The sequence below is a fragment of the Plodia interpunctella genome, chromosome 12, assembly GCF_027563975.2.
Source record: "Plodia interpunctella isolate USDA-ARS_2022_Savannah chromosome 12, ilPloInte3.2, whole genome shotgun sequence".
NCBI classification, from domain to species: Eukaryota; Metazoa; Arthropoda; class Insecta; order Lepidoptera; family Pyralidae; genus Plodia; species Plodia interpunctella.
Genome location: NC_071305.1, coordinates 4505212 through 4530418, shown reverse-complemented (window position 1 = coordinate 4530418; position 25207 = coordinate 4505212). Strand labels below are relative to the sequence as shown.

General features: G+C 34.8%; 6 protein-coding genes across 26 annotated transcripts; 2 read left to right on the top strand and 4 right to left on the bottom strand.

The window, feature by feature from the left end:
* Positions 1-48: 48 nt before the first annotated feature.
* Positions 49-9792, bottom strand: Tip60 (Tat interactive protein 60kDa). Of its 21 annotated transcripts, XR_008405140.2 has the most exons (15): positions 9631-9792; positions 9428-9554; positions 8821-8973; positions 7745-7888; positions 6379-6542; positions 6061-6255; positions 5507-5590; positions 4987-5188; positions 4357-4479; positions 3741-3903; positions 2712-2820; positions 2529-2632; positions 1767-1818; positions 303-363; positions 49-272 (listed from the first exon to the last, which is right to left on the bottom strand). XR_008405140.2 is itself a non-coding variant. In XM_053752217.2 (14 exons), the coding sequence occupies exons 1-13, from the start codon at positions 9670-9672 to the stop codon at positions 1812-1814; spliced, it is 1617 nt and encodes a 538-aa protein (XP_053608192.1). In that variant the 5' UTR covers positions 9673-9792; the 3' UTR covers positions 49-363; positions 1767-1811. The 21 variants fall into 21 exon arrangements, 19 of the variants coding, with proteins under 19 accessions (XP_053608192.1, XP_053608199.1, XP_064292327.1 ...); XR_008405141.2 differs by lacking the exon at positions 1767-1818; XM_053752217.2 differs by having other exon boundaries at positions 49-363.
* Positions 9793-10831: 1039 nt separating this feature from the next.
* LOC128674019 (mitochondrial import inner membrane translocase subunit Tim9-like) lies at positions 10832-12468 on the top strand. Its single transcript, XM_053752246.2, has 3 exons — positions 10832-11060; positions 11738-11833; positions 12252-12468. Exons 1-3 carry the CDS (start codon positions 11016-11018, stop codon positions 12381-12383), a joined length of 273 nt encoding a protein of 90 aa, XP_053608221.1. The 5' UTR covers positions 10832-11015; the 3' UTR covers positions 12384-12468.
* Positions 12469-12773: 305 nt separating this feature from the next.
* On the bottom strand, positions 12774-14913 carry LOC128674017 (uncharacterized). Its single transcript, XM_053752243.2, has 4 exons — positions 14730-14913; positions 14093-14138; positions 13758-13897; positions 12774-13362 (listed from the first exon to the last, which is right to left on the bottom strand). Exons 2-4 carry the CDS (start codon positions 14118-14120, stop codon positions 12838-12840), a joined length of 693 nt encoding a protein of 230 aa, XP_053608218.1. The 5' UTR covers positions 14121-14138; positions 14730-14913; the 3' UTR covers positions 12774-12837.
* Positions 14914-15599: 686 nt separating this feature from the next.
* On the bottom strand, positions 15600-18922 carry LOC128674012 (UDP-glucosyltransferase 2-like). The gene is made up of 4 exons (XM_053752235.1): positions 17850-18922; positions 17209-17431; positions 16571-16787; positions 15600-16151 (listed from the first exon to the last, which is right to left on the bottom strand). Exons 1-4 carry the CDS (start codon positions 18651-18653, stop codon positions 15866-15868), a joined length of 1530 nt encoding a protein of 509 aa, XP_053608210.1. The 5' UTR covers positions 18654-18922; the 3' UTR covers positions 15600-15865.
* A 102-nt stretch (positions 18923-19024) lies between these two features.
* LOC128674010 (esterase FE4-like) lies at positions 19025-21841 on the bottom strand. The gene is made up of 3 exons (XM_053752233.1): positions 21700-21841; positions 19772-21078; positions 19025-19396 (listed from the first exon to the last, which is right to left on the bottom strand). Exons 1-3 carry the CDS (start codon positions 21817-21819, stop codon positions 19228-19230), a joined length of 1596 nt encoding a protein of 531 aa, XP_053608208.1. The 5' UTR covers positions 21820-21841; the 3' UTR covers positions 19025-19227.
* Positions 21842-22611: 770 nt separating this feature from the next.
* On the top strand, positions 22612-24855 carry LOC128674008 (juvenile hormone esterase-like). The gene is made up of 3 exons (XM_053752231.2): positions 22612-22772; positions 23035-24341; positions 24608-24855. The coding sequence occupies exons 1-3, from the start codon at positions 22653-22655 to the stop codon at positions 24774-24776; spliced, it is 1596 nt and encodes a 531-aa protein (XP_053608206.1). The 5' UTR covers positions 22612-22652; the 3' UTR covers positions 24777-24855.
* Positions 24856-25207: the final 352 nt, after the last annotated feature.

The window sequence follows — 25207 nt, the reverse complement described above, 5'->3', positions numbered from 1 at the left end:
AATTTTAACGTGAAAGGAATTGGTGGCAACTTATTAAAACAAATTGAATTTCAACAATGATATTATTTAATATCACAAAAGTCTTACATTACAAATGTACTACATTTCAAACATGCATACAAGTGCATTTTAACTAAAACATACAAACCTCAATGTATATCTACAACGCATACATATTATTATTTAGATTTTTTATCAAAGGACATGTAATTGATTTATGTATATTTGGCAAGTGTGTAATTCTTCATATATTACGTTCATTATTAAGATAACCCTTTGAATTGTTTAAAATATTAAGTATAAAGTGGTATATTACTAACATGTAGTTGAACTGCATCATCGGGACCTCAGAATGACTTTTACCTGAAAATATTTCATGATTTTTAATGATTTCATCACGATAACTTACCACAACCCAACGACTGCATGTTTTAGGTAGCTAGCTAGATGTTTGTTCGGAAATTAAATCCCATTATAGAAAATAATATATATAAAATTTATGTCGGCAATCGTTATTCCTAGTGAATCATAGAAATATATATAAAATTTAGGTATTCCTAGTGAATCTTAACTAACAGTATAGTAATAAATGCCAAATTTTGTAAGAAATCTACTTCTTTTAGCACATCATTGAAATAATAGTGAACTATTAGGCAGCTTCAAAAAAACATTCTTTTTTGTTGCTTTTTTTTTTAAATTCTTTCCGAACAAACATTAACAGAAACCATGAAATAATGGAAATAACTATCTTTTATGCAAAAAAAATTGCCAATGTTTTAGTTTAGCTTTGCAATCATATAAGTAGCAAACTATGTAACCGAATCAAATTTGTTTTTAAATGTGTTAGTAATTCCTATTGCATACACAGCTACCACTTCAGCTACCAAGCCAATATATAAATGTTAGTGACGACATTTATTGCAACCATCTAAAAGTTAGTATAAGTATAATGCGCAAGCAATAATAATTATTTATTATTTGTGCTTAATCTACAGTAAGGTGCAGCATATTTGACATGACGATAATAGCATTCCCAAAGAAAATTAACGTCAGGCAGGCGGCCGGTTGTAAAATCACAGCCGAATCTGTTTTTGTTTTTAATGCTGGCCCGGGTTTCACGGCGACACAGCCCCGAATAAAAGCAAGAACATGCAATTAAGAAAGAGAAAGAAAGCCCAGAATTTACTATCCGTACTTTTATTGTAACTATGAAAGCTTATTGTGCTTTTTTGCATTATAACTCTGATGAAAGGCTGGTAACTTGGATATAAAAAAATAATCAGCTCTGCTTTATAAATAAATCGCTTCTTGACGCTACATTGTATATTCAGCCTGTCTTAATCCCACACCTTACGTTCGAATGAGATGGGTGAGTCGTCCTATTTCTGTAATACGTCGCTGCGTTATGTATAGATAGGCTGAATACGTGTTACGCAGCGGAATTTTTTTGAACCAAATTAACATAACCCTGATTTAGTCGAATGCATAAGCCGTAAAATTCGTGTGAGCCAATAGTGATCAAATTTGTGTAAAAGGCAACACTATAGCAATATTAAGAATACATTTTTTTAATATTGTCTTTCCCTGCCAATATTAATATTAAACATGCCAGCCATGTTACAGATAAATACGAAGAAGAAAGAGAGAATGAAATGGAAAATGACACCAAATTACGAGTGAATGAATGAGACAAATAAAGGACAGAAGATGAAATATGAAAGGCATACATGAGGTTAAGTACAAAATGTAAAAATAAAACTGCGTACGTTTCGAAGCCGTTAGATAGCTTGCATCTTCGAAACTTTGCCACTTCATACGCTGGTGACAAAAGAAAATATATACTTAACGAACTTGCCACAATAAACCTTATTAAATTATTAATAAGGTCTCAAATTGGTTTCTTAAGTTCTAGGGAGCCAAGTTAGTAAATATTTGTCTTCAAAAGTCCTTAACTTATCGATATCTACTTCGTAAAAACTGAATCTTTCATAATTTAAACAACAGTAGTGCAAGTCAGGTTTAATACCAAAATGGGTGAAAATTATTTGTTTAGGTTTCCGGATATATTTTATGTATATTCTTATAAATATTTCAATTAAATATAAATTAAGCAAGATCCTTCGACCTCCATGGACAAAAATGTGTAGCATATTTTTTAAATCAACTGCTGGGGATGACTTTGCAATTCACGTTACACTATCTTTCGCAGTTTTATAATCTTTTCGCAGCGTGACGCAGCCAATCACATTGCAGTTAGGTAGTCATTGCGTCCCAATGCCGTCCCAAAGCTCTTCTAAGAAAAGATTCGATAATGAAACGAGAGTTGCACACCCGAACTAAGGCTTCTGGTCCAAGTAACCTCGAAAACAACAATAATTTTAAATATTTTAATGATTTTCCATTATTATGTCCATCAAGGTCATTAGTTCAAAAACGATATTAAAATCACATAGCTGTTTTTACTTTGTTAATTAAGTAATGATAATGACGGAAGGGGTGAAATGATAATCGAATTAAATACGACTTACCATTTCGAACGTTTCGACCAATCTTTAGGGGTCCAATGGAGGCATTTAGGGTCGATTCTGAGCGTCCTTTTCTCCATAGCTTTTTCGTGTTGCTGAATTAGTTCCTTCAACAAATAGAGGAATATCAAATCAAGGGGATAAAACACGGGGTGTATTAACTATGGTAAGTTCTGCTTATTTTACCTTATTTACTGATATTATGTACTGGCCCTTGTAGTAGTTAATGAGGTTAAGGTTCTGCAGTGTGCTTATGACGTCTTCTTTCTTAATACTGGTCAGCTCACATATTTCGCTGAAAGTAAAGAAACAGTTTAATAGTTCAAACAGTTTGTCTTTTGACTCCACAGCCACCAGTGTCTAGACTAACTCTTCCTTAAATTTATTTGGCTCTGATTTTAAACAGCTGTCTACCCGCCTATTTTTGCCCTCTACAGTCAATATTCAGATGAACACAAACAGATTTCTCAGATCTTACTTGATAGTAATGATGGGTTTCTCATTGTCCCCTTGTGGTTTGTTATGCATGAGACTAGCTACAATGGTTTGTGAATATTAACTTTTAGCCTAAAATATAAGTATGTCATGTCTCACTTGGGCATAACTATGATTTAGGGGGTATTAATGGCCGCTGTTATTTATATTTAACGTACATACGTTAAATATAAATAACAGCGTAACGCTAAAAAGGTTTCTGCCCAGTAACTTTTGCCCTAACTAGTTTATAATAAAGATAGGTTTCTCATCTTACTTGATGGTGATAATGAGTTTTTCACTAACCCCCTAAAGTTTGCAATACACAAGGATAACAAAATATGTTTGTACTCAGTAACTTTGACCCTAACTATGGTCTATCATATACATATATATATATATATATATATATATATATATATATATATATATATATATATATATATATATATATATATATATATATATGTTTCTCATGTTACTTGATGGTGATGATGGATTGCCACTATCTCCCTAAGGTTTATTATACATAAGGATCACAAAATATGTTTGAACTCAGTAAATTTCACCCTAATTATTGTCTATCATAAAGATATGTTTCACATGTTACTTGATGGAAATGATTGGTTTCTCACTATCACCCTAAGGTTTGCTATACATAAGGATAACATAATATGTTTGCACTCAGCAACTTTGACCCTAACTATGGTCTAACATATATATATATGTTTCTCATGTTACTTGATGGTAATGATGGGTTTCTCATTGTCGCCCTGTGGTTTGCTGTGCATGAGGATGTCGAGGATGGTCTGCGCCCAGTAGCTGCGGTACGACAGCAGCCCCAGGTCCGACAGCGGCTTCTCCGGCGACCCCGTCTTACCCTCGAACTTGGATAGCTCGTAACCTGCAAATGAATACAATAATTCATTATTTATTTATTAAAAATTATGTTCCGAGGAAAAACATAAGCAAATGCAAGAGAAAGAAGAAATGCATTCTCTCTCAGCTAACCATTAGACACACAGAACAGTAACACAATATATTAAACTTACATTTACTTAAATATAATGATAATATAATGAGCTAAAACAAACTACATACCTACCTAAATATGAATATGTAACAACATATACAAAGTTATTTTGTCATACTACCAATGCCGAAAACCGTGCGAAAGGATAAGAAAACCTAAATTGTTACCTTTTCTTATCCTTTCACACGGTTAACATACATTTAATTCAACTTATTAAATATGTCAGTTTTTTCTTACGAATCATAAATCGTAAACAAAAAATCTTCACAGTAATTAATATTTGCATGTATTGAATGTTGCATTTATAAGAAAATCGATACTTACTAAATTCGATGAGTAACTTCCCGTACCCCTTTCTTTGGTACGGCGGCAGAGTCAATATACATGCTACGTTGTAGTCTTCCGTACTCTCTTTCTCCTTTGAAAAATAGCCTACTATGTGAAATCCTGAAACAATGAATAGATAAATCTTTAAATGACAATAATGCCTATTGCATTTTTTAAATTATCTTTCTGACGAGCACACTCGGAAAGATTTGGAAAATGAGTACCTACTTTGTATAGCATACCCAAACACCAGCTTTGCCTTCATTAATTACATATGGACAATGGCAACGGCCCACACTATACACGAACTTTGTATCGCGGGCCCAATGGACAAAAACACATAAACTGTTGTGCCCAACAGTATAAACTTATATAGGTTTTTTTGGTAGTGCTTGTGTTCTTCATATAAAAATATTGTAACATAAATAAATATATAAAAAACACACCCAGAGCCACTGTCAAATATCTTTACTACAAGTACAAATATTTGTTCACACTATTAATCAAACCAGAGAATTATACTACGAAAGCCGTCAATATGACACTTAAAATTATCCTGAAAATCTATATATAGCTAAGAAGCCTCGCTCAGCTAAAAAGATAAATTTAACAAAAATATCATCATACCTCTAGAATCAAATTCAGTCATAACGTAAAACAGAAAGGGGTCCGTGTCGTAATACAACGTCTTATGGTCTAGGAACAGCTTGGCGAGTAGACACAGGTTTTGCGCGTAACATTTGTTCTTCCTTCCGTCTATCTCGAAGAACGATATGCTACCTTTGCGGTATATCTCGTTGCCTGGCGGATGTTTTAGCTTACATTTTATCTGAAAACATCAAATTACATGTTAGAAAATGTGTATTACAATGTTTTATTTACTATGTTATGTCAAATATTGGAAATATATGTTGGGTCAAATATTGGAAACTTAATGGAATACCCACATAGTAGATTTTATATAACAAAATCGTAAATCGTGATTATCGTGGATAAAATGCCGATTTACGATCGAAGTTTACTCTGCTTTTCACTTTGATTGCGAGAAAATCGACAATAATAATAACATAGTAACACACTTAAGTTGATGAGATGAACGCAGAAACCTATTTTTAAAATTTTTAAATTATTGTTAAATAAAACTTACCAAATGTCTTTCCAAACACTTTTTACTCTTTCTATACTTGAGACAGAACTCACAAATGTAGATACAAGGTAGGTTCACCATTTCCTGAAACGAAAAAGCATCGACTGAGTTAAAATTTCATTGAAAGGCATTGTAAGGCCAGTCAGTGATGTGATTATAGGTGTGAAGATATTAAAAGTAAGTAGGAGAGCTGGCAACAATTACAAATACATACTTAGAATTAAAAGTAGTATGTTTTCTTTCATAGTGGATTATATAATTTGATGGAATGCTGTAATTTTGTTTAGAAAATTATATAATAATATAATATGAAGAACTGAGCATTATCAAATGAAGCGACTGCCTTTGTATTGAGTGGTTTGTGGCAAACTCAACCTGTGTGATTTATACATATGATAATATGGTTACACGCTAAAGTACGTCTACTCATCTTAGACTAGGTTTAGCCGTTATCATTCCAGCTAGACAGATTGGTGTAGTATGCTTATTACTATCATTGGCTAGTCCTAGCCGCAGGGATTTAACCGAAATATATATTTTTTCAAAATTCTTACCTGTGGATAAGGCGCAAAGTACCACGGCCTTATCCTATGTCTCCCCAGTTCAATCATCTCGATGTTCTTCATCCTGGTGACGAGATCGTCGTGTCCGTGCGCCAGCATACTGCCCGACTGCCTCGGCCTCGTGGTAGGTGTCGCCGCTCCGCTCGCCGCTTCGCCCTCCGCCGCTTCCAGTGATGGTACTTCCGGCTGATACATTAAATGGAGCCCAGAGTTATGAAATACAATTAATAGCCAACTTCAAAAAACTTATTTTATCAAATCTTTGAGAGGGAACTTTCTTCTTCACAAATTCAAAATTAAACGACTCACGTCAATATCCAGCGAATTGGCCTTCCGTTTCCTGTTCATCTTCTTCTGCAGCGCAGCAGCGAGTACGGCGCCTCCGTTGACCAATGACGAGGTCTCGTGTGCAAGAGTCGGGCTGGCCGGCCGCGAGATCAGCTGCCGCGGCTCTCCTGGCAGGCCCACTGTTGCTTGCAAATGTTCGAATTTTAAACATTGACAGCAGGCAAAATAGTAATAAATCAGTAAATAATAGTAGTAATGATCAGTAATAAAGCTGGAATCAGTAATAAATCTCTCTCTGTCTCTAGGGTATGATGGGGCTGGCATGTCTTTTCATGAAAAAAGCCCCTAAAGAAATAAGATTAAAAAAAAAAGAGCTGGAAACTGTTGTCTTTTTTTATGTGCTGAATTGTTTACGATCAGCTGTGTACAATGATGCATACAGTTGATCACAAAAAAGCACAGAAAAAATCTGTTATATACCTATATATAAAGAGGATAGAAAATTCAAACTAACAAGTTGGCTATAAGAACATCTCTCTCTCATCTGAGCATTTTTCCGGTTTCAGACAGAGCCCAAACTTTCGTTGGCATCCGTAGTTGTCAGACCATTGGCCCGAATATCATCCATGACGACATCAAGCCAGCATTTCATGGGTTTGCCCCTTCTGCCAGGGCCTGGTGGAAATGGTGATTTGCATTTATAGTTTAAGTTTTCCTCTGGCTCACAACCTTCATATGTTGCTATAATAGTTATTATCATGTAACCCAACTAAAATTTACAAACTACTTGCTGTTAAAATCGAAAGCTTGCTTGTGTATGTACATATTAAAAGCAGCAGACCAATTTACAATCCAATACCAAGACCAGACAAGATTGAAAATTATTGAAAATATGCAGTATTATTGACAGAATTCTCTCAAATTAACTCATATTTCGTACACTCATAATCTGAATTTATATTCCTGGATTGATTCGTTAGAAGGAAAGTCCATTTCCTGCAGGTGATGTAAAAAGATGTATGATTCAGTATGGAGTGTTTTGGTTAATCCAAATATCACCCAAAAATGTGAATTATTTTCTTGTTACATTTAATTACATTATAAGTTCATTCTTATATCTTGGGAATTACTTTTGTTTATTGATGTGATTCTATAATTGTGAGATTCTACAAAGTTTTGTCCAGTTGTATTATACATTCTTTACTGTACAGAGTATAGTAATAAGTATAAAATGCATTAAGCAATACAAATCATCTTGTATAATTAATTTGTTGGGAGATTTAAAGAGGCAACAACCAAAAAAAAAACTACAATGGGCTAGTAAACTGAAGTAATAACTAAAAAAGCAAAACAAAAAGAAAAATGAAAATAACAGTGATAAACATACCATGTGCAGATTTTTGAGCGGAACCATTGAGTGCATTGGTAGGATGGAGTTTTTCAGGTATTTTGGGTGGGGTCGGGTGGCTCACGTTAGTGGCTTTATGGCTATTGATACTAGACTTCAGAGTGTCATTGCTGACACTGTCATCTGCCAACAAAACACCATTATCAATATAAATTATCATATAAAATGTATATTTTTAACAAAATACACAAAATGCCAAATATGATCTTTTTTTGGTGAATCATATGGGTGAACTGGCCATGGAAATGTACAAACCATGGTACTAAATTTAAATTCATTATACATGTTACATATCTGTTAAAACATAAGCATTCCAAACAAATAAGTAGAATGCAAAAAGTAGGCTCAATGTTGTTATAATAAAGTTTGCTCTTGTTCATAATAAAGTTAAGCATACTTTAAGCTAAACTATGTCTGACTGCATTCGCTGCCAGAAGAGAGAGATTTATATTTATTTATATGATCTCAAGACATAACTCTAGCTGCAGAGGTACAGATGGATTTAAAGGGTCGCCTTCAACATAGGCAAAGTTGAGCCATTTTTGGAGGTTTTTGGGTAACCAAAAACCTCCAAAAATGGGTCTCAGCTTTGTCTTGTTCTGACAAATATTATAAAGTGTAATAGTGACAAAACTTACTTTATTATGCTTTAACTTTTTCATGGATAAGAGTATTAGCAGATGGAATTTGGCTGGCTGATGCACAAAACAAAAATAATATTTTAATTATGAGGAATTTCTGAGGAAAGTCCATATTTTTGTCATTAGATTGTTAGCGATGTGGTATTTAAAACATGCAAGAGAAGGGAACTAATACCATGCGCATGTTTATAATGCTCTATTTACAAAGCATATCATACACTTTACAAATCTTCATATGAAAGATTTTCGGTTACAAAAAAATAATAAAAATTTTATATGTAAATGAACCAGAATAAACAACACTAGGTACTACCTAGTCATGCTCTTATTAACATAGAATATAAAAGGACAAAATACTTAAAAGATAGAATACTTAAAAAGCAAATTAAAAACAATATAGCAAAACACACATACTAATAAAATGAGGCATCAAGCCACCTCCAGATCCAATATGAGTCTTCTTTGGTGTGGTGGTACCTCCTGTGGGCGCTCCGTCCCTCCTCGGAAACTGTACCTTGCGGGTGTCCAACCATGATTCACCAACCCATTCATCCAGACGTTTGTTGACTAAAAGTTTCCAAATTAGACAATGAGTGAAGAAAGAAAGAGTAATTAACTGGGAGCAAAAACACAAGTTTTATTTCAAAAACTGCTTGCCCTAGTCTTTAATATTTACTATTCACTTTTGGTGCAACAGTACCTAATTTGTTCACACAAATAGATTCAGATTCTGAAATAACTATGCATAATTTAATCATTATTTAATTGAACACATTGCAACTAATATGTTGTTAGTTCTTGTTTTGTATATTGGTACCTCGTACCATAGTCCTAGTCATAGCATATAGCTGAGCTGTGATGTGTTTCAGCACAATTTCAGTAGCTTCCGCAAAACATATATATATGTGTATTTTTGCCAAATAAAGTTTTTTTTTCTTTCTAATGGGCCTCGATTGCTAATGTTCTTGACAAAATAATAAGAAAATTGTTGATGTAACAATCTAATATTAGGTATACTTACAATCGACATAGTGCACATAATATCCTCTTTGTCCTCGTATTTCCTTAATGCTAATAATTTCTGCGAGAGGCCAATCATCTCCTCCCTGCATACGCACAGGTAAACGGCATCCTTCCACTAACGATGTCTGAAGAGAAAAATGGACACCATAACAATATAGCATAATTTCATTTTAAACAGCAATGCATAACGTAGTTATTTACCGCAGAATCACAAAATGTAACGTCATCTTCAATTTCGTTCATTTCAAATAATAACTTGTTTTAAGATGATTTTGGTGAATTTATCACGCATTCCATTAAAAATAACACAAAAACAAAGCAACAACGCTGTAGTTAATAAAATGTCACTTGACTGACACACTGTATTGCCAGATCCGATTTTTTTTAATCGGGAGTCGTCACGGAATATATAAACAGATAGACGTACGTGTATAGTAACAGTGTATTAAATGAAGAAATCGTATTTTTGACGAACTACATTCTTTTTGCCATTGCAATACCACATAGACTGGTCAAGAATAGTTGTTAAATAAACTTCAATGTACCTAATATTGTAATATCTGTGTAAATAAACATTCAGTTTTTTTAGGCAACAGGAGAGAGCGCACTCATTTAATTTCTTTACTTTTTAGTGTATCTCATATAAGATTACTTTGTATGTGTCTGTCCGTCTTTCAAGGCTTTTTTCTCAGGAAACGTAGGTATTGTTAAAGTTGAAATTTACATGAAATATCCAGATTGATGGTCGCTTGAATCTGTGTAAAAAATGAAATTTGCAAATTAACGCCATTTAAATTACTTTATACATGGACCTACATGGTACTTCGTTGACCTAGAATTATAAAATTTGTCTTGAAGTTAGCATTAAAAAATTTTCGAGTCAGAGGTCAATTCTAAAATCCATTTGAAATTTCGCCACGTGTCGTGTATAGAAAGGCATGGAATTGTAATTATCTATGTCTCATGAAGGAGTATGCCCGCTTCGAGACTGGCGTTGACCGAAAAAATATTTAGGAGTTCACAGAAATTTTCCGGATATTTAACTTCTCAGCGGCATACTGTACTGTATTTGTTTGTTGTTACTTTGAAATGTTAACTAAAATTGGTACACCTAATAGCTGTAAAGATTGGTTAATAAATATTATATGTATATAATATGTTACCAGCCAACAGGACACAGCGCCTTCATTTATTTTCATGACTTTCTTAACAGACGTTAAACGTTATCAACGCTAAATATTCGTTTTCATCCGACCCGTCTGAAATAAGAAAATTATTCTAATATGGCAATACTGTCTAATACTGAGTGTTGCCATCACAAAAACTATTAAGTGCTGCCAGTTGGCAAAAATGAGTGTCTTGCCAGCTTATACAATATATTTGACCAATCACATCTGTCAAATATATTGTCATGTAAATGTCAAGTGGTTTCGCAAAAGTGAACACATAACCTCAAATTTTAAATTTATTTCTATTTGCATCTAATGTTCAATTTATAATTATTTTATATTTAATTATTTTCAATTCCTTCAGAGTGTTTGCTGACACCAGGCAATCCACGTTTGTTTCTATAGTAGCACCTTACAATGGCGGCTCCTGGAGAAATGAGTGAAGCTGACCAAATAAAAACCGTGCGTTTCATCATCGCAAATTACAAAATAAGACTTTATTTTTCTAGTAGTAAATAGCTATTATTCCATCAGAAGTATTTAGGTAGTTTGTAATAAGCCTAAACCATTTTAGTGTATCATTTTCAGTCAAAAATCATATATACGAGCGTCTATATTTCCACGTTTGATTAGGCTGTGTGTAAATGTAATTCGTAATATTAGTGAAGTATTGACTAGGCACTACATTACAGGTTTCGTAAATCGGGTACTTAATGAACAAAATAGTTTCGTTGTCATATATTAATTAACCACGCGAATTGAGCAATTAATCCATATTCATTATAAAAGCAGGGCCCACCTGGGATTTTAACCCGGGACCTCACACCCAAACCGACAATCTTACCCCTAGGCCCTAGACTAACAAGCTGTGTGTATGATAATTAAATTTTTTTTAGATTTACTAATTAGTTATTATTTTTATGGGATGAATTGCACCCAATGTTCTTCTGTTTACTGTGTTGTATACAATATTTCAAAAGATTGGTTGAGCATATAAGTATAGAGAGGTAACAAACATACTTACTTTCATATTGTACTAGGATTAGGAAAGAGGAATAATAGGAAAGTAATAGAAAGTCATAAACTTATTACTAACTTACTGTACTTATTATTAGGTACTTATTACTTTTTATTTTCAGTTTAAGGATTTCCTCGTACAATACAACAAGCTGTCAGAACTATGTTTCAATGACTGTGTTCACGATTTCACATCAAGGACCCTGAGATCATCAGAGGTAAAGTTTTTTATATGCTAGTGTACATTTCATGCATATTAAGCTGATGGTCCTGGCTGTATTTGCATTGGTTGAAATCATTTGTTCTGCAATTGGCATACATGGTGTGGGCCATATTCCTTACATAAGGAAGGAATATGGGCACAGGCCTTACTTATGGACAGTCATACTCTCATTTATGAGTGTTTCCTCAGCTTTCTACTTTTTTGACTCTTCAATACTTCGCATGGTCCTCGAGATACCTAGTTGTCAGAACTTTGGCATGACAACATCCAACATTTTTGGGTTTGCCTCTTCTGCCAGGGCCAGAGGGAATTAATTTAATACTAAACTAACTAAATCTGAGGTCAAACATAGGCTAGCTCAGCTGTAGTTACATTAAGTTTAATGAAATGTAACACAATTTTCAACTTTTCAGGAAAAGTGCACATTAAATTGTATGGAAAAATACTTAAGAACAAACCAGAGAGTCTCACAACGGTTCCATGAGTTCCAGATGATTGCCAATGAAAATATGATAGCACTGACGCAAAAATCAAATCCAAGCTAAGTTTAAAAGAATACCAAAGTTGTATTTATTTTATTTTGTTAGAGTCTGCCATAATGTTTTGGCAAATAAAGTTGTTATATAGATATTACTTGTTTGATTCAATTTTAAGAAATTTCAATAACAAATTGAGTTATGTACCCAAGTAATAATTTGGTTATTAAAATTTCTATAATAGAAAGAGGTTCCAGAAAGAGATTCTACAAAAAGAAAATCATTCTATGTCATAAGCAAACCATATTCACCGGCTACACAGACAGTGTGTTTGCATTGCATCTTGCAATTTCGATCATTTAACCAAGACTTACATTAATATACCTTGTTAACGCTAACAGCACAACCAGGTACATTCGGTTCTTTCTTAGACCAAAACAAATTGCAAAAAAAAGCACATGGGATAAACTATTTTATTTGAGAGATATGTCACTTGTTTATTGCTGCTATGTTGTTACATAGGTCATTTACAAATTGCTGGCCATTTGGTGTCTACTTCACAGCGCATGCATATCATGCCCTTCTTAGGGCACGGCTTGTAGCACCTTTGTTCTGGTGGCGAGAAGTCCAGAATGAATGATGACTGAGAGCTTGTGTAATCAAAATGATAATCATTAAATTTAGCTTCTACGCTGTATTTCGTGGTCTTAGGGGGTGGATCGTTATCATCAGTGTTCAGGACATATTTAAGAGGATATGGTCCTGATGGTGCGTTGGACATATTAGAAGGTTTAGTGCATATGGTGTATTGTCCGCCATGTCTGATAATTCTTATGAGGGGTTGGCCGAACATAGGAGCCTTGCAGCAAGATGGCGTCGAAGGGCATAGTGCGACACATTTCGGTGGGGCACAGCAGGGCTTTGAGCACACTGATCGCGAGCAGGCCGAAGGACAAGGGCCGCACTCACCAGCCTTCATGCAATTGTGCTGTTCTATTCGTCTTAGAACAGGGCAAGATATATGGCCGGGCCGCCATCCACATCTCAACTGGAACAAAGAAAAAAAGAGTATAATGATTCTCATACTGGCAGTAGCCAGTCAGGCGCGCCGCGGCTTCGCGTGAACTTCTGGTGTTAATGTGCATCAGTAGTTCCTCGCCACTGCTAAATCATTATCTGTAGCGTTGCACAACTCTATGAGTGTGTAGGTGTAGGATTACGTAGGACCAGAGTTATTATGGAAAATCACTGGGCGTAAACTCATCTCTAAGCAGGGCAGCACCTTCGATGGAACATAATTTGGGAAGCGACTGCGATGCCGTATTTCTTTTTCGTCTATCAAATTAATGTATTTTCTGCCCAGCATTACTTTTTTAACAAAAAAAAACGGCAATATCGAGTAGGTGAGATATCTTCTGTTTCTGCGTCACGACTGTAACTAACCTGGTGTTCAGGCGCATCCTTGGCCGTGTAATGCCACCCCATGTGTCTCGGGACTGGCCCCGGCTTCACATCCGACTTGTATAAACATCTGTGCCTGGGGAGATCGCATCGGCCCAAGCAGCTTGAAGATGACTTGTTTGCTGAAACCAAACAATATTATTCCGGCTACTAGAAGAATATACATAATACTAAGTTATATTTGGATACAATGGAAATTTGCATTGCGCAAGGAGGAGCAGATGGCCCATTCTACGCTCCCAGATCAGCATTGATAAAGACCTACAGCTTAAGTGACTAATGGACATCCATGTTGGCTGAATAAATCAATAGTTTACCTTTACCGCCACTGCTACAGCATGCCATTTTCGATAGTTGGTGGACCTGCGAATAAATACAGTCGATTAATTGTTATATTTTAGGACAGTAGGACTATTTAGAGTTTACGCCACGAAAGAAGGTGTCATTATCTGGAACTTTTAGTATCAGTTTGCTACGTTGTTATTTGAGGATAGTGCCGTGTCTAGGTAATAGGCACTTCTTTCGTGGTTCTGACTCATATCAATATTTGTCTTTAAACTCGTTTGATTTAAGTATTAACATCTATCCTTTCACGGTACCTACATAAGGACCAAAACTTTTTATGCAATCTTGTCACAGATACAGATGTCCTGTTTCTCTGCTCGGTAAACTTCTGCATTTAAGCATTAATTAGCTGTCTAATAATAGGTTAGCCTAAGTCCCCCTGGATGTATAAATGAACATTCATCTTGACGAAATCGAGGATAATTCAGATGCATAGTACCGAATCACCAAGTCTTAGCCATTGCTCCGAATCTTGTGCAATAAAGACAGGAGACGTAGCTAGGTGAAAAACTATCTGATGCCCTAACTAAGCTAGATACGTACAAAAGCTTATATGCCCTTGTGTTTTGGTTTTTGACCAATTTGTGTTTTTTGATAAAGATGTCTTACCGTTTGTAACTAGAAAAGTGTTGTGTGGAGATTAAGGCATTTTCACCCTTGTCATGTGGCCCAGCAGATCAGTAGTCTGGTCTTGGTCTACATTTGTCGGGTTTTAGCTCAGGTTTATCGGACGGTCCGCCGTCAGCTAGATGGAGCGGCATGACAAATGTGAAATGTGTAACTGACGTTCTTGAGACACATCTTTGTTTTTTGATGTAGAATGCCAGTTCTGATTTGTTTTTATTTTTAAAAAGGTTTAAAATTACAGAAGGAAATAGGTAGTTGCGATTCAGTTCTGTGGTTCTGCAGTTGTATATTTTCTATTTACAGACTCTGGTTAGTTTATTTAAATTATTATATATATTATTTTTATAGAACAGCGCGGGTTGATCTATGATCAAAAAACCACGTGCGCTCTTCTGAAGTAAATAGTACCGCATTTCAAGTTATAAGAATACGCCGCGATATAGCGGCGAAGATAATATTAATTTGCATTTGAGGTTGGTACCATATAGTTGGTGCCTTGCGTTAATACAAAGTTCACTTGCAATGTACGTCGTAAGGCCGTGATTATGGTCGATAGAATGTATAAAAAATTGTATAGGTATCATTGTTTTGCCTCTCTAAATAAGTAGACTATGTTCAGAAAATTTCGAAGATTAAAACTGTAGTCTCGTTTTACTTGTTTTAAAAGTATATAATATTAATACGTCCATGGGTACTATTTAAATAATTAGGTACTTACCTATCTAAAGTGAAGGTTGGTTTTAGCGTAGGTAGATATTTTGCTTAGTCATGAACGGCCGACAGACATACATATCTTCAGTCTTATCAACAGTTAGTTGTTACATTATCGAGACGCAATAACAAAAAATAATAATCGGTAATTTTATCATTGTTTTATTTATGTATAAATTTTAGTTCTAGATTTCTGGTTAGTAGTCTCGCCTCACAATACCTTAATAAGAAAAGTAGTTTGTTTACGGTATTATTGTAATAAGTACAATTAATCCAAAGTTTAATCGTTATATTTGTTCGTAATTTTTTTTGCTGCTCAGTATAGGCGACATTTTTCCATGTATCCCTTTCCTTTGACTTCAATCATCAATCTACAACATTGAAATTATAAAAATTGCAAATTTTCTTTAAATTTTCTTCAATTTCTTTTTTATATTTAATTTATCTTTGACAACTTTCTTATTCCTACAGCACAAAGCCCAAACAGCCAACGCAGGTATCAACCACATCAAAGTTAGCACAGTTAGAACATCTAAATAGATGTATTGGTATATAGGCACGTCAGCTGCAGGAGTTCTGTAGGTAAAGTTGGAGTTTTTTGCTGCGAATTCAGTCCAGAACACAGCTGTGTCGAGAGGAGACAGAGGACGGTCATGCCATGCTTTTGAGATCTGGTGGACATTATCACGGAACCTGAAATAAAATAAGTACATTCATGAGCACAAAAGTTACAATTCACTGAAATATTTTGAGCATGGGTACCTAACTATTAACCATATGACCGCTCATGCATACCATTAAATCATTACAATGTGCAAGATGTTTCTGATTTTATGTGTTGATGAAATAATTAGGTACTATTGCTTACATGATTCTACTGCTTACTTGAATGAAAATTGTCAGCCATTCATATCTCTAATGTTTAAGATTACCAAGTCAATGACCTATAAGTGACTTGAATAGTTTCTGTTATGTTGTAATACCGTAACATACTCAACAGGAAGGAATAAGTAATTTCTCTCTTTTCGAACGGCTGCGCTTTTCGAGGAGCGGGATTAGACGGTAGACTGTAGAAAACCAATCAAAACTTGCATATTTGACCCTTTACTTACTTAGGATCCAAGATCTTCTTAAAAGCAGCCAGAAGATTGTCTTTATTCAGTTCATGGACTTGGATCTGAACACCAAGTCCGCTCTCTTCAACGGACGCTGCGTTGGCAGGCTGGTCACCCAATATCGGCATGGCGATCATAGGAACTCCATAGTGGATGGCTTCCGTGGTTCCGCCCATACCGGCGTGAGACATGAAAGCTAAGGTTTTGGGATGTGCTGTAAACAACAAACCGTTATTTGAACTTTACATTACTTTAGTTCAATAATTATTTAGCATATCATTCACAACCTTTTATAGTTGTCCTGATACTTATTTTGGGTCGAATGAAACTTATATCTTATATGCTATTGACAACATGATTGGGCTACAAATTATAAAATACTAGCGGGTCGTCCCGGCTTCGCTCCGGTAGAAAAAAATCTATCTATCGGTGAAACCGCATGAAAATCCGTGCAGTTGCTGTTGAGTTTATCGCGGACTGGCAGACGCGCCAGGGGACTTTGTTTTAAAACTTGTAATTATAATAATTTGCCACGACATGATCTGGAAATCAACTCTCGAACCAAGGATCTTCACATGTACTTTTTTCATTTGGGATCTTTCCCTCTACTTTATTTTTCAAACGTAAGTACATACCTAAAATGTCAACTTGGGGTAACCATTTGCCGACATACAATTTATTCTTGTCTGCTAATAACGTGTCACTCTCCCATTTCCAAATAAATCTTTGCGGCAGCGCCGCCATGGTGTCCAAAATTGCTTGTATCTGCTTTTGAGACATAGATGAACTCCTCACAACTGATCCGAAACTAATGTAAATCACTCCATGTTCAGCTTCCTGAACAAATTTCTGCAGATCCTGAAATAATAAGACTACTCAGTTTTCTAAGTGTGTTTTGTTAAATCTCGGTGTTCGTTAAACACATTCCGAAAAATATCTAAAATATACGTCTTACGACATACGTCTTCGTTTTCAACTGCATTTAAAATACAGATGTGAGGTTATTAACACAGATAATCGCGATAATTCGAAATTATTTTTTTGTTTTTTTTTTTTGTCTAAGTATACCTACTTCTATAAGTATCTATTTATAAAATAAAACAAGTATCTATAAATAAGTTATTATATTTATGTACATTTCTGTAGACATAACTAGGTACTTAAGTAAATTTCTTTTCAACATAGGTACCAATTGTACCTACTGTATACAAACTATTGGACAGGCTAATTATTATTATTATAAGTACTGGTTTTGTTCATTAAAATTTCAACTTACTGCGGGCAATTGTTTTGCTTTAGAAACATGATAGCCTCCAACCTCTATTACGTTAGCAGGAAATAACCTTGACCCGGTCAACATAAAATTCTGACTGACCAACAGGAACTTAATCTCACGAGCCAAAGTCTCCAAAGGCGGTATATCATCAAAATACTTCGCTAACGTATTTTCGTTACTTCTTTGAGTACGAAGGTAATACACAGAACGGAAGAAAATATCAAAAAATGTTCTTTCGACACGTTGATAAAGAGTAGGCTTCGTTCCTCCTTCCAGAAAATGGAAGGGAACGTAGGACGGGTTGTATGGAATTCCCAATCTCTGGTAATGCCAAGGCATTAGAATATGTGCTATTGTTCCCACAACAGGAGCTCCTAATTTATATGCTACGCCTAAAGCACAGTCACTGTTAAATTGTTCTAACACTACAACATCGAACTTAGTTTTTGCTTTGACTAGCCTTTGTACTGCCGGATTGGCTAACATGGCTTCGCAATTATCTATTCCACTTTGAGTTAAGTAATAAAGGACGCCAAGTATTGTTAAATAAGATCTTTCCACGGGCACACTGTCTTCGATACCGTTAGCACTTTCAGCTAGACTTATGTCTTTGTAATTGTCAGGAGCATCTTTTTCGGGGAAGTGTGAGATCACGGTTACATTGTGACCTCTGTTGGCTAATTCAAGCAGAAAAACTCTAAACACTATGAAATGGCTTTTTCCTTGATAAGGGTATATTCCTAGTATATTGAGTGCTTGAACTTGGCTCGCTATTACGAGCACTGTGAGGAACGTAAACTTCATTTTGAACGCGCTGTGACGTCAGCCGTGGTGGCTTGCGTGCTGACAGGCTCGCTGTCCGCGAATGACTGCGGTATTGCAATCACGATATCAGCTGGCTAATTTAATCATTTTATCTATAAATATCCTAATAGTATACGGTTTAATATAATTGTGTTCCTCAGTATATTTAAGTAGTACTGTTTAATTTATTGAAACTAGATAAAAAAATAATATTCGATCAGCATGGTACGCCTTTGGTTACTCTTTTTTTCTCTACTCTGCGCGGCCTTTAATGCATATATAATCCTGATCAAGTCAGTTTGGGTTTAGCTGTTCAAATCTAGGACATTCTAACGGTATGGTTTTTATAAAGAAAATAAAAGGAAATGACGTGCTATAAAAATATTTTTTTTGTATGTCAATGCATGCTGCTGCGCATTAACATATAATAAATTATTTTTTATATTTATATTGCATTTATAAACTTTCACCCAAATTGGAGGTATTTTCGTAACTTCGAAGCCTATTAATCAGTCAGGGTTTACAATGGTTTACACGTATGTATGTTTAACAATATGAAGTAGATTGGTTTACATTACTTTGCGAAATATTTGTCATATAGTTCTTCGAATAGTGCCATTCGTTCATGCATCGGGTTGCTCTTCATCTTCAGATCCTCAGTCATCTCGAGGTACTTCACGTTGGAATACTCAACAGGCTCCCAGTGTGTAGGGATAATGTCATTTATTTCAATAGTAGGTTTCCTAAAAACAATACAATTTTATATTTATAGGAAATTATTAGAATACAGTTTTTTCGATATTATACTCGTATGTTACCTATTATGTCTTGTAAGCCTTTTAGTCACAATAAATATTAATCATCAATTTAAGATAGGTATCTCGAAACATACATTTCATTATTATTGATGACAAATCGAATTAAATTAAAAAAAAAATATATTATTAATTAAACTGAAGAGAGCTTATTATTAGAGAGCTTATTAAAAAAAAAGCTTAACGAAGAAATCCAAAAACAGACTATCCTACAAATATATGTCTCACAAAAATCGAGTAAAGAGGAACTTTTAGTGTAGCCAAATTAAAATTAAATATTGAATTATTATCAGAAAACCTCACCCATGTTTGATGAAGTTTGTATATAACGTTAATAATCGCTGGCTTGTTACTTTATCAGCTTCGGAAGGTTGAATTCCTTCAAGTATATGGTTGTTTTTCAAAATGTATCCCCAATCGTCACCGTGACAGGTTCCCTTGTAGTTATGTAGCGAAAACAGTTTCTTTATAATGCCCAAATTGCCTTCATAAGAAAATTCTAATAAATATACAGACGGGTTATATTTAGACATCATCTTAGCTGCTAAATATATTCCAGCAAGAAAGTCTAAATCCGAAAAGAATTCTATGGCAAAAGCATCCGGTTCAGGAAAAATGTTCAGCGATAAATAAAGTTTTTTGAATTTGGCGTTGTATTCGGCAGCTGTAGCATCATCCATTCTAAAGTATCTTTTCAAAAATTCACCGAAATTTTTCTCGGTGACCATTTTCTGTAAATTTGAACCACAAGTTGCGACAATCAGACCTTCTCTACTGTCATAGGTGGTCATGTATGGCACTTTTGCAAAATTGCCTTGTTTTAGCAGTTCATACTCTGATTCCTCTAAAAAGGCTTGCCAGCCATCTGGCTTCTCTATACATGGACAAAATCCAAAGGATATGCCGCCAGGCATATTTTCAGCCAATGTAACTCTATCTGTAGTTAGGATTAAATCTTCAATTGGCATTTTTTTTAGATATTGTAGAATTTCAGCATCATTTGAAAAAAATATTCCTTTGAAAACTGATATTTTGCGGCTTATATCTTTAATGACACTTGTGTGAGACCAGGGAGACATTGACGAACCGGACTGAGCAATTGCTTTGTGAAAAAGTCCCCTGGACATAGGTGAAACCATCAGATATTCAACAGATGCTGCACCCGCGCTTACTCCATAAAGAGTTACATCATTAGGGTTTCCACCAAACTTATCGATATTCTTTTTTACCCATTTAAGTGCAAGAGTTTGATCTTTCAACCCCATATTTCCTGGAGCATCTTTCAAGTCCAAACTTAAAAATCCAAGTATTCCAAGTCTGTAGTTAAACGTTACAACGACTACGCCTCTTTCCACAAAATTGCTATGTACATCCGTCTGCTCATAATCGGTTCCATTTCCGTAAACAAACCCTCCACCATGGATAAAAACCATGACAGGGCGAAGAGATGAGCTCTTTGAAGGAAGTTCAGGTGTGAATACGTTCAAATATAAACAATCCTCGTCTCCGATTAAGGTGTTGTCAGGAGAGTGCATGGTCTTTTGAAAACAAGTGTTGCATGGTTTTGTTGCATCTCGTATTCCTGTCCAGGACTTTGGAGGTAAGGGGTCCTAAAATTAAAAGAAAATAAATGTAAAATGTTATATATAAACAATTTAGAAAGATGGTCATGCAAGAATCACGGAAACTTTCCGATTTTCATCAAGAACAACAAAACGTTTCATTTGGAAAAGTTGGATCTAGATATTTTACTTAAAAAATAAGTTTCTATTCTACACAAAATTAAAAACACAATAGAAAATTACACTATTTTCTTAATATAAAATAGTGGGCCAACTAGGCCTGCGCTCAGCATAATAACATACTTTGATTACCTTGAAGTACCAAATGGATACAACATGGCGCTGGTGTCCTGCGTATACCAGTAGTACGGCGACATGGTATGTAGACGATTGCTCAATTTATTATATATTTATAGATTTAACAATGCAATAATAGTATGATAAAAATAATCTCAAATTTATGATTACGATAACAGTACCTATATATAGAAAACTACATAGTCTCAAATTTAAGGACGACTGTAGTATGAAACACCAAAATTTTTAAGAATATGGACGTAAACAATGATATTGTAATAAACTAAAAATTACTATGCATTTCTGACCATAAAATAAACCAGAAATGTTTCCGTTTCCTTGCCATCGTATTTTTCATAATTAGGTACTTACGGAAAATCTCAGCTGACCAATCGGTGGTTTAGCGTAGGGTATACCCCTAAATATAAAGGTGTTATCACTACATTCGATACCTTCTAGTTTACCCTGATTTATCTCTACAACTGGACCCATTTTGACAAACGTGCTCTTTGTTTGTCACCACAAAAAGTACTACAAACAATGTAAACAAAGCTGTACCTATTTATATCGGATTTTTGTCAATACCGTGGTTAGCATAATAATCATGACATGCCATAATCTTATTATGAGCTTAATTTAACTCGCACAACGTACTTAATATATTTTTAGGTTCTAACTAGGGACACAATAAAATCCTTATCCTTACACATTATAAAACAAAGTCTTCTGTCGCGTCTGTCTGTGTTCGCGATAAACTCAAAAACTACTGCACGGATTTTCGTTCTATTTTCACCAATAAATTGTGGTTTAGGTGGAGAATTTTCATGTTTTTACCCGAGCGAAGTCCGGACGGGTCGCTAGGTAATTTATATTTTATAACGAATTTAGAGTAATATCCTAACAATTATTACAAAACAAAGTCCTCTGATAATAAACTCAAAATTTACTGCAGGAATTTTCATGTGGTTTTCACCAATAGTTGTGCATATTTCCAGTTCCATTTAAAAAAAAATCAAAGTAAAATAAGCATGAATTGATGATTTTGCATTTGAAATATAGCATGCATTGTTTATTTTTATTATTATATAAGCATAATAAATCTATAAAATCACGCTTCTTTGGTTAATTTTAAAGAAAAGTTTTGAATCATGATGACATGTATAATTTTAAGAATTCTTGACATAATATAAATATAGCATATCACGATGGTTTTTTTGACTACGGTACTGATAAAGACTACGTTATCTGAATAATAGCAAATATAAATACTGTATTGTATGTTATGAATTTAGTAGTACCAACATCCAGAGACCAATCTTTTCAAAATGGGGCCAGTTGTAGAGATAGAACAGGGTAAACTAGAGGGAATAAAATGTAGTGATAATACCTTTATATTCAGGAGTATACCCTACGCTAAGCCACCGATTGGTCCGCTGAGGTTTTCCGTAAGTACCACAAATGTTTTTTTTTTGTAAAAGAAATAAACACTTATTTTTACTGAGAGAGTAATACTGTTTATAAGGTAGGAATTGCGTAATGCAACGATGTATAATATTATTTGATTAGTACCTAATGAAATATGCTGGTGGAAAGTAGTAAAGTTTCAAAAAGTCCATTCTGAAAAATATGTACCTATTTTAGATTCAGATCATGTTTTAACGTTTGTTAGATTTTTGTTCTATGCTTTATTATGTCCTTTAATTTCAGGATCCCTTACCACCAGAATCCTGGGAAGGAACACGAGATGCAACAAAACCATGCAATGTTTGTTTTCAGAAAGTCATGCTTAGTCCTGACAACAGCTTAATCGGAGACGAGGATTGTTTATATCTGAACGTATATACACCCGAACTCCCCACAAAGAGCACATCTCTTCGTCCTGTCTTATTCTTTATCCATGGAGGAGGGTTTGCAGGAGGCAATGGAACTGATTATGAACAGGTTAATGTACATGGACATTTTGTAGAAAGAGGCATAGTCGTTGTGACTTTTAATTATAGAGTAGGAGTACTCGGGTTTTTGAGCTTGGATATAAAAGGAGCACCGGGAAATATGGGGTTGAAGGATCAAACTCTTGCACTTCAATGGATTAATAAGAATATCAGTAAGTTTGGTGGAAATCCCAACGATGTGACTCTTTATGGAGTAAGCGCAGGGGCAGCGTCTGTTGAATATCAGATGGTGTCACCTATGTCCAGGGGGCTTTTTCAGAAAGCAATTGCTCAGTCCGGTTCATCGATGTCTCCCTGGTCTCACGCAAGTATCGTTAAAGAAATGAGTCGCAAAATAACAGTTTTCAAAGGCAAAAATTTCTCAAATGACGTTGATATTCTACAACACCTGAAAGAAATGCCAATTGAAGATTTGTATAAGACTGCAGATGAAGTTGTGAAGGCCGAAAAGACGCCTGGTAGTGTTTTCTTCGGATTCTGCCCATGCATAGAGAAACCAAATGGCTGGCAAGCATTTTTGGAGGAATCCGAGTACGAATTGCTTAAACGAGGTGATTTTGCAAAAGTGCCTTACATGACCACCTTTGATACTCGAGAAAGTCTTTTCACCGTTACTTTCGGTTCAAATTTACAGAAAATGGTCACCGAAAAAAATTTCGGTGAATTTTTGAAAGCATACTTTCCAATGGACAATGCCACAGCTGCCGAATACGACGCTAAATTTAAAAAACTTTATTTATCACTGAACATTTTTCCTGAACCGGATGCTTTTGCTATAGATTTTTTTTCCGATTTAGATTTTCTTGCTGGAATTTATCTTGCAGCTAAACTGATGTCTAAATACAACCCATCATTATATTTACTTGAATTTGCTTATGATGGTAGTTTGGGCTTAGCGAAGAAAATGTTTAAGCTACAAAACTATAAAGGAACCTGTCACGGTGACGACTGGGGATATATAGTGAAGAGCTCCAATTTATTTGAGAAAACCGAACCATCCGAAGCTGATAAAGTAATTAGTGAGCGGTTATTGTCATTTTATACAAACTTTATTAAACATGGGTAAGTTTTTCTGTTTAGATGCGGTGGTATAACGATTAAAACCTGGGAATCGAAAGATCGCAGGTTCGAATCGTACTAGCGCTACATGAGTTTGTGTACCAATCTAAGTCATGTATGGTAGTTTTCATCGCCACCACTTCCGGCGAAGGAAAACCTTGACCGGAAGGTTTTCCTTCATCGTGAGAAAACCTGTACTCCGGTTGATTGTCAACTTATGTGTCCACTACAAATTTATTAATTCAAATATAAAATGGCATTATTTTCAGGAAACCTACTATCGAAATAAACGACGCGATCACTACACACTGGGAGCCCGTTGAGTATTCCAACGTGAAGTACCTGGTGATGACTGAGGCTCTGAAGATGGAGCGCGACCCTCTGCTTGAACGAATGGCTCTTTTCGAAGAACTGTACGCAAAATATTTCGCGAAATAATAAAATGAAATGTGCGACGTTTTGTTAGATGTTTTTTTAATATATTTAGTGAATAATGATTGAATTAAAACTTTGTTTCTGGAAATTAATTGTTTTAATTATATAAAAAAATATTTGTTCTTATTTCTATCGTTATTCTTAGTTTCCCTCACAATATAAATATATAGAAAGAACACAACTTAGCAACGTACCTAAAATATATTTTTTCTATAAATATAAATACAAAAAATGACGATTTGTACTAAGATGGAATATAATTTCATATTGTTAAAAGAGTCCAAAAATAACAATTACTCCTTTAAGAAAAATACGATTCTTGTTGGTTGAAACTAGCAAGACTTTATTGGGAAGAAACGTGATTAACAAGTCCATAATATATTTTTTAGTTTTTAACTAGGGAAACGATTGAATCTGAAAGGTCAATAAACAAT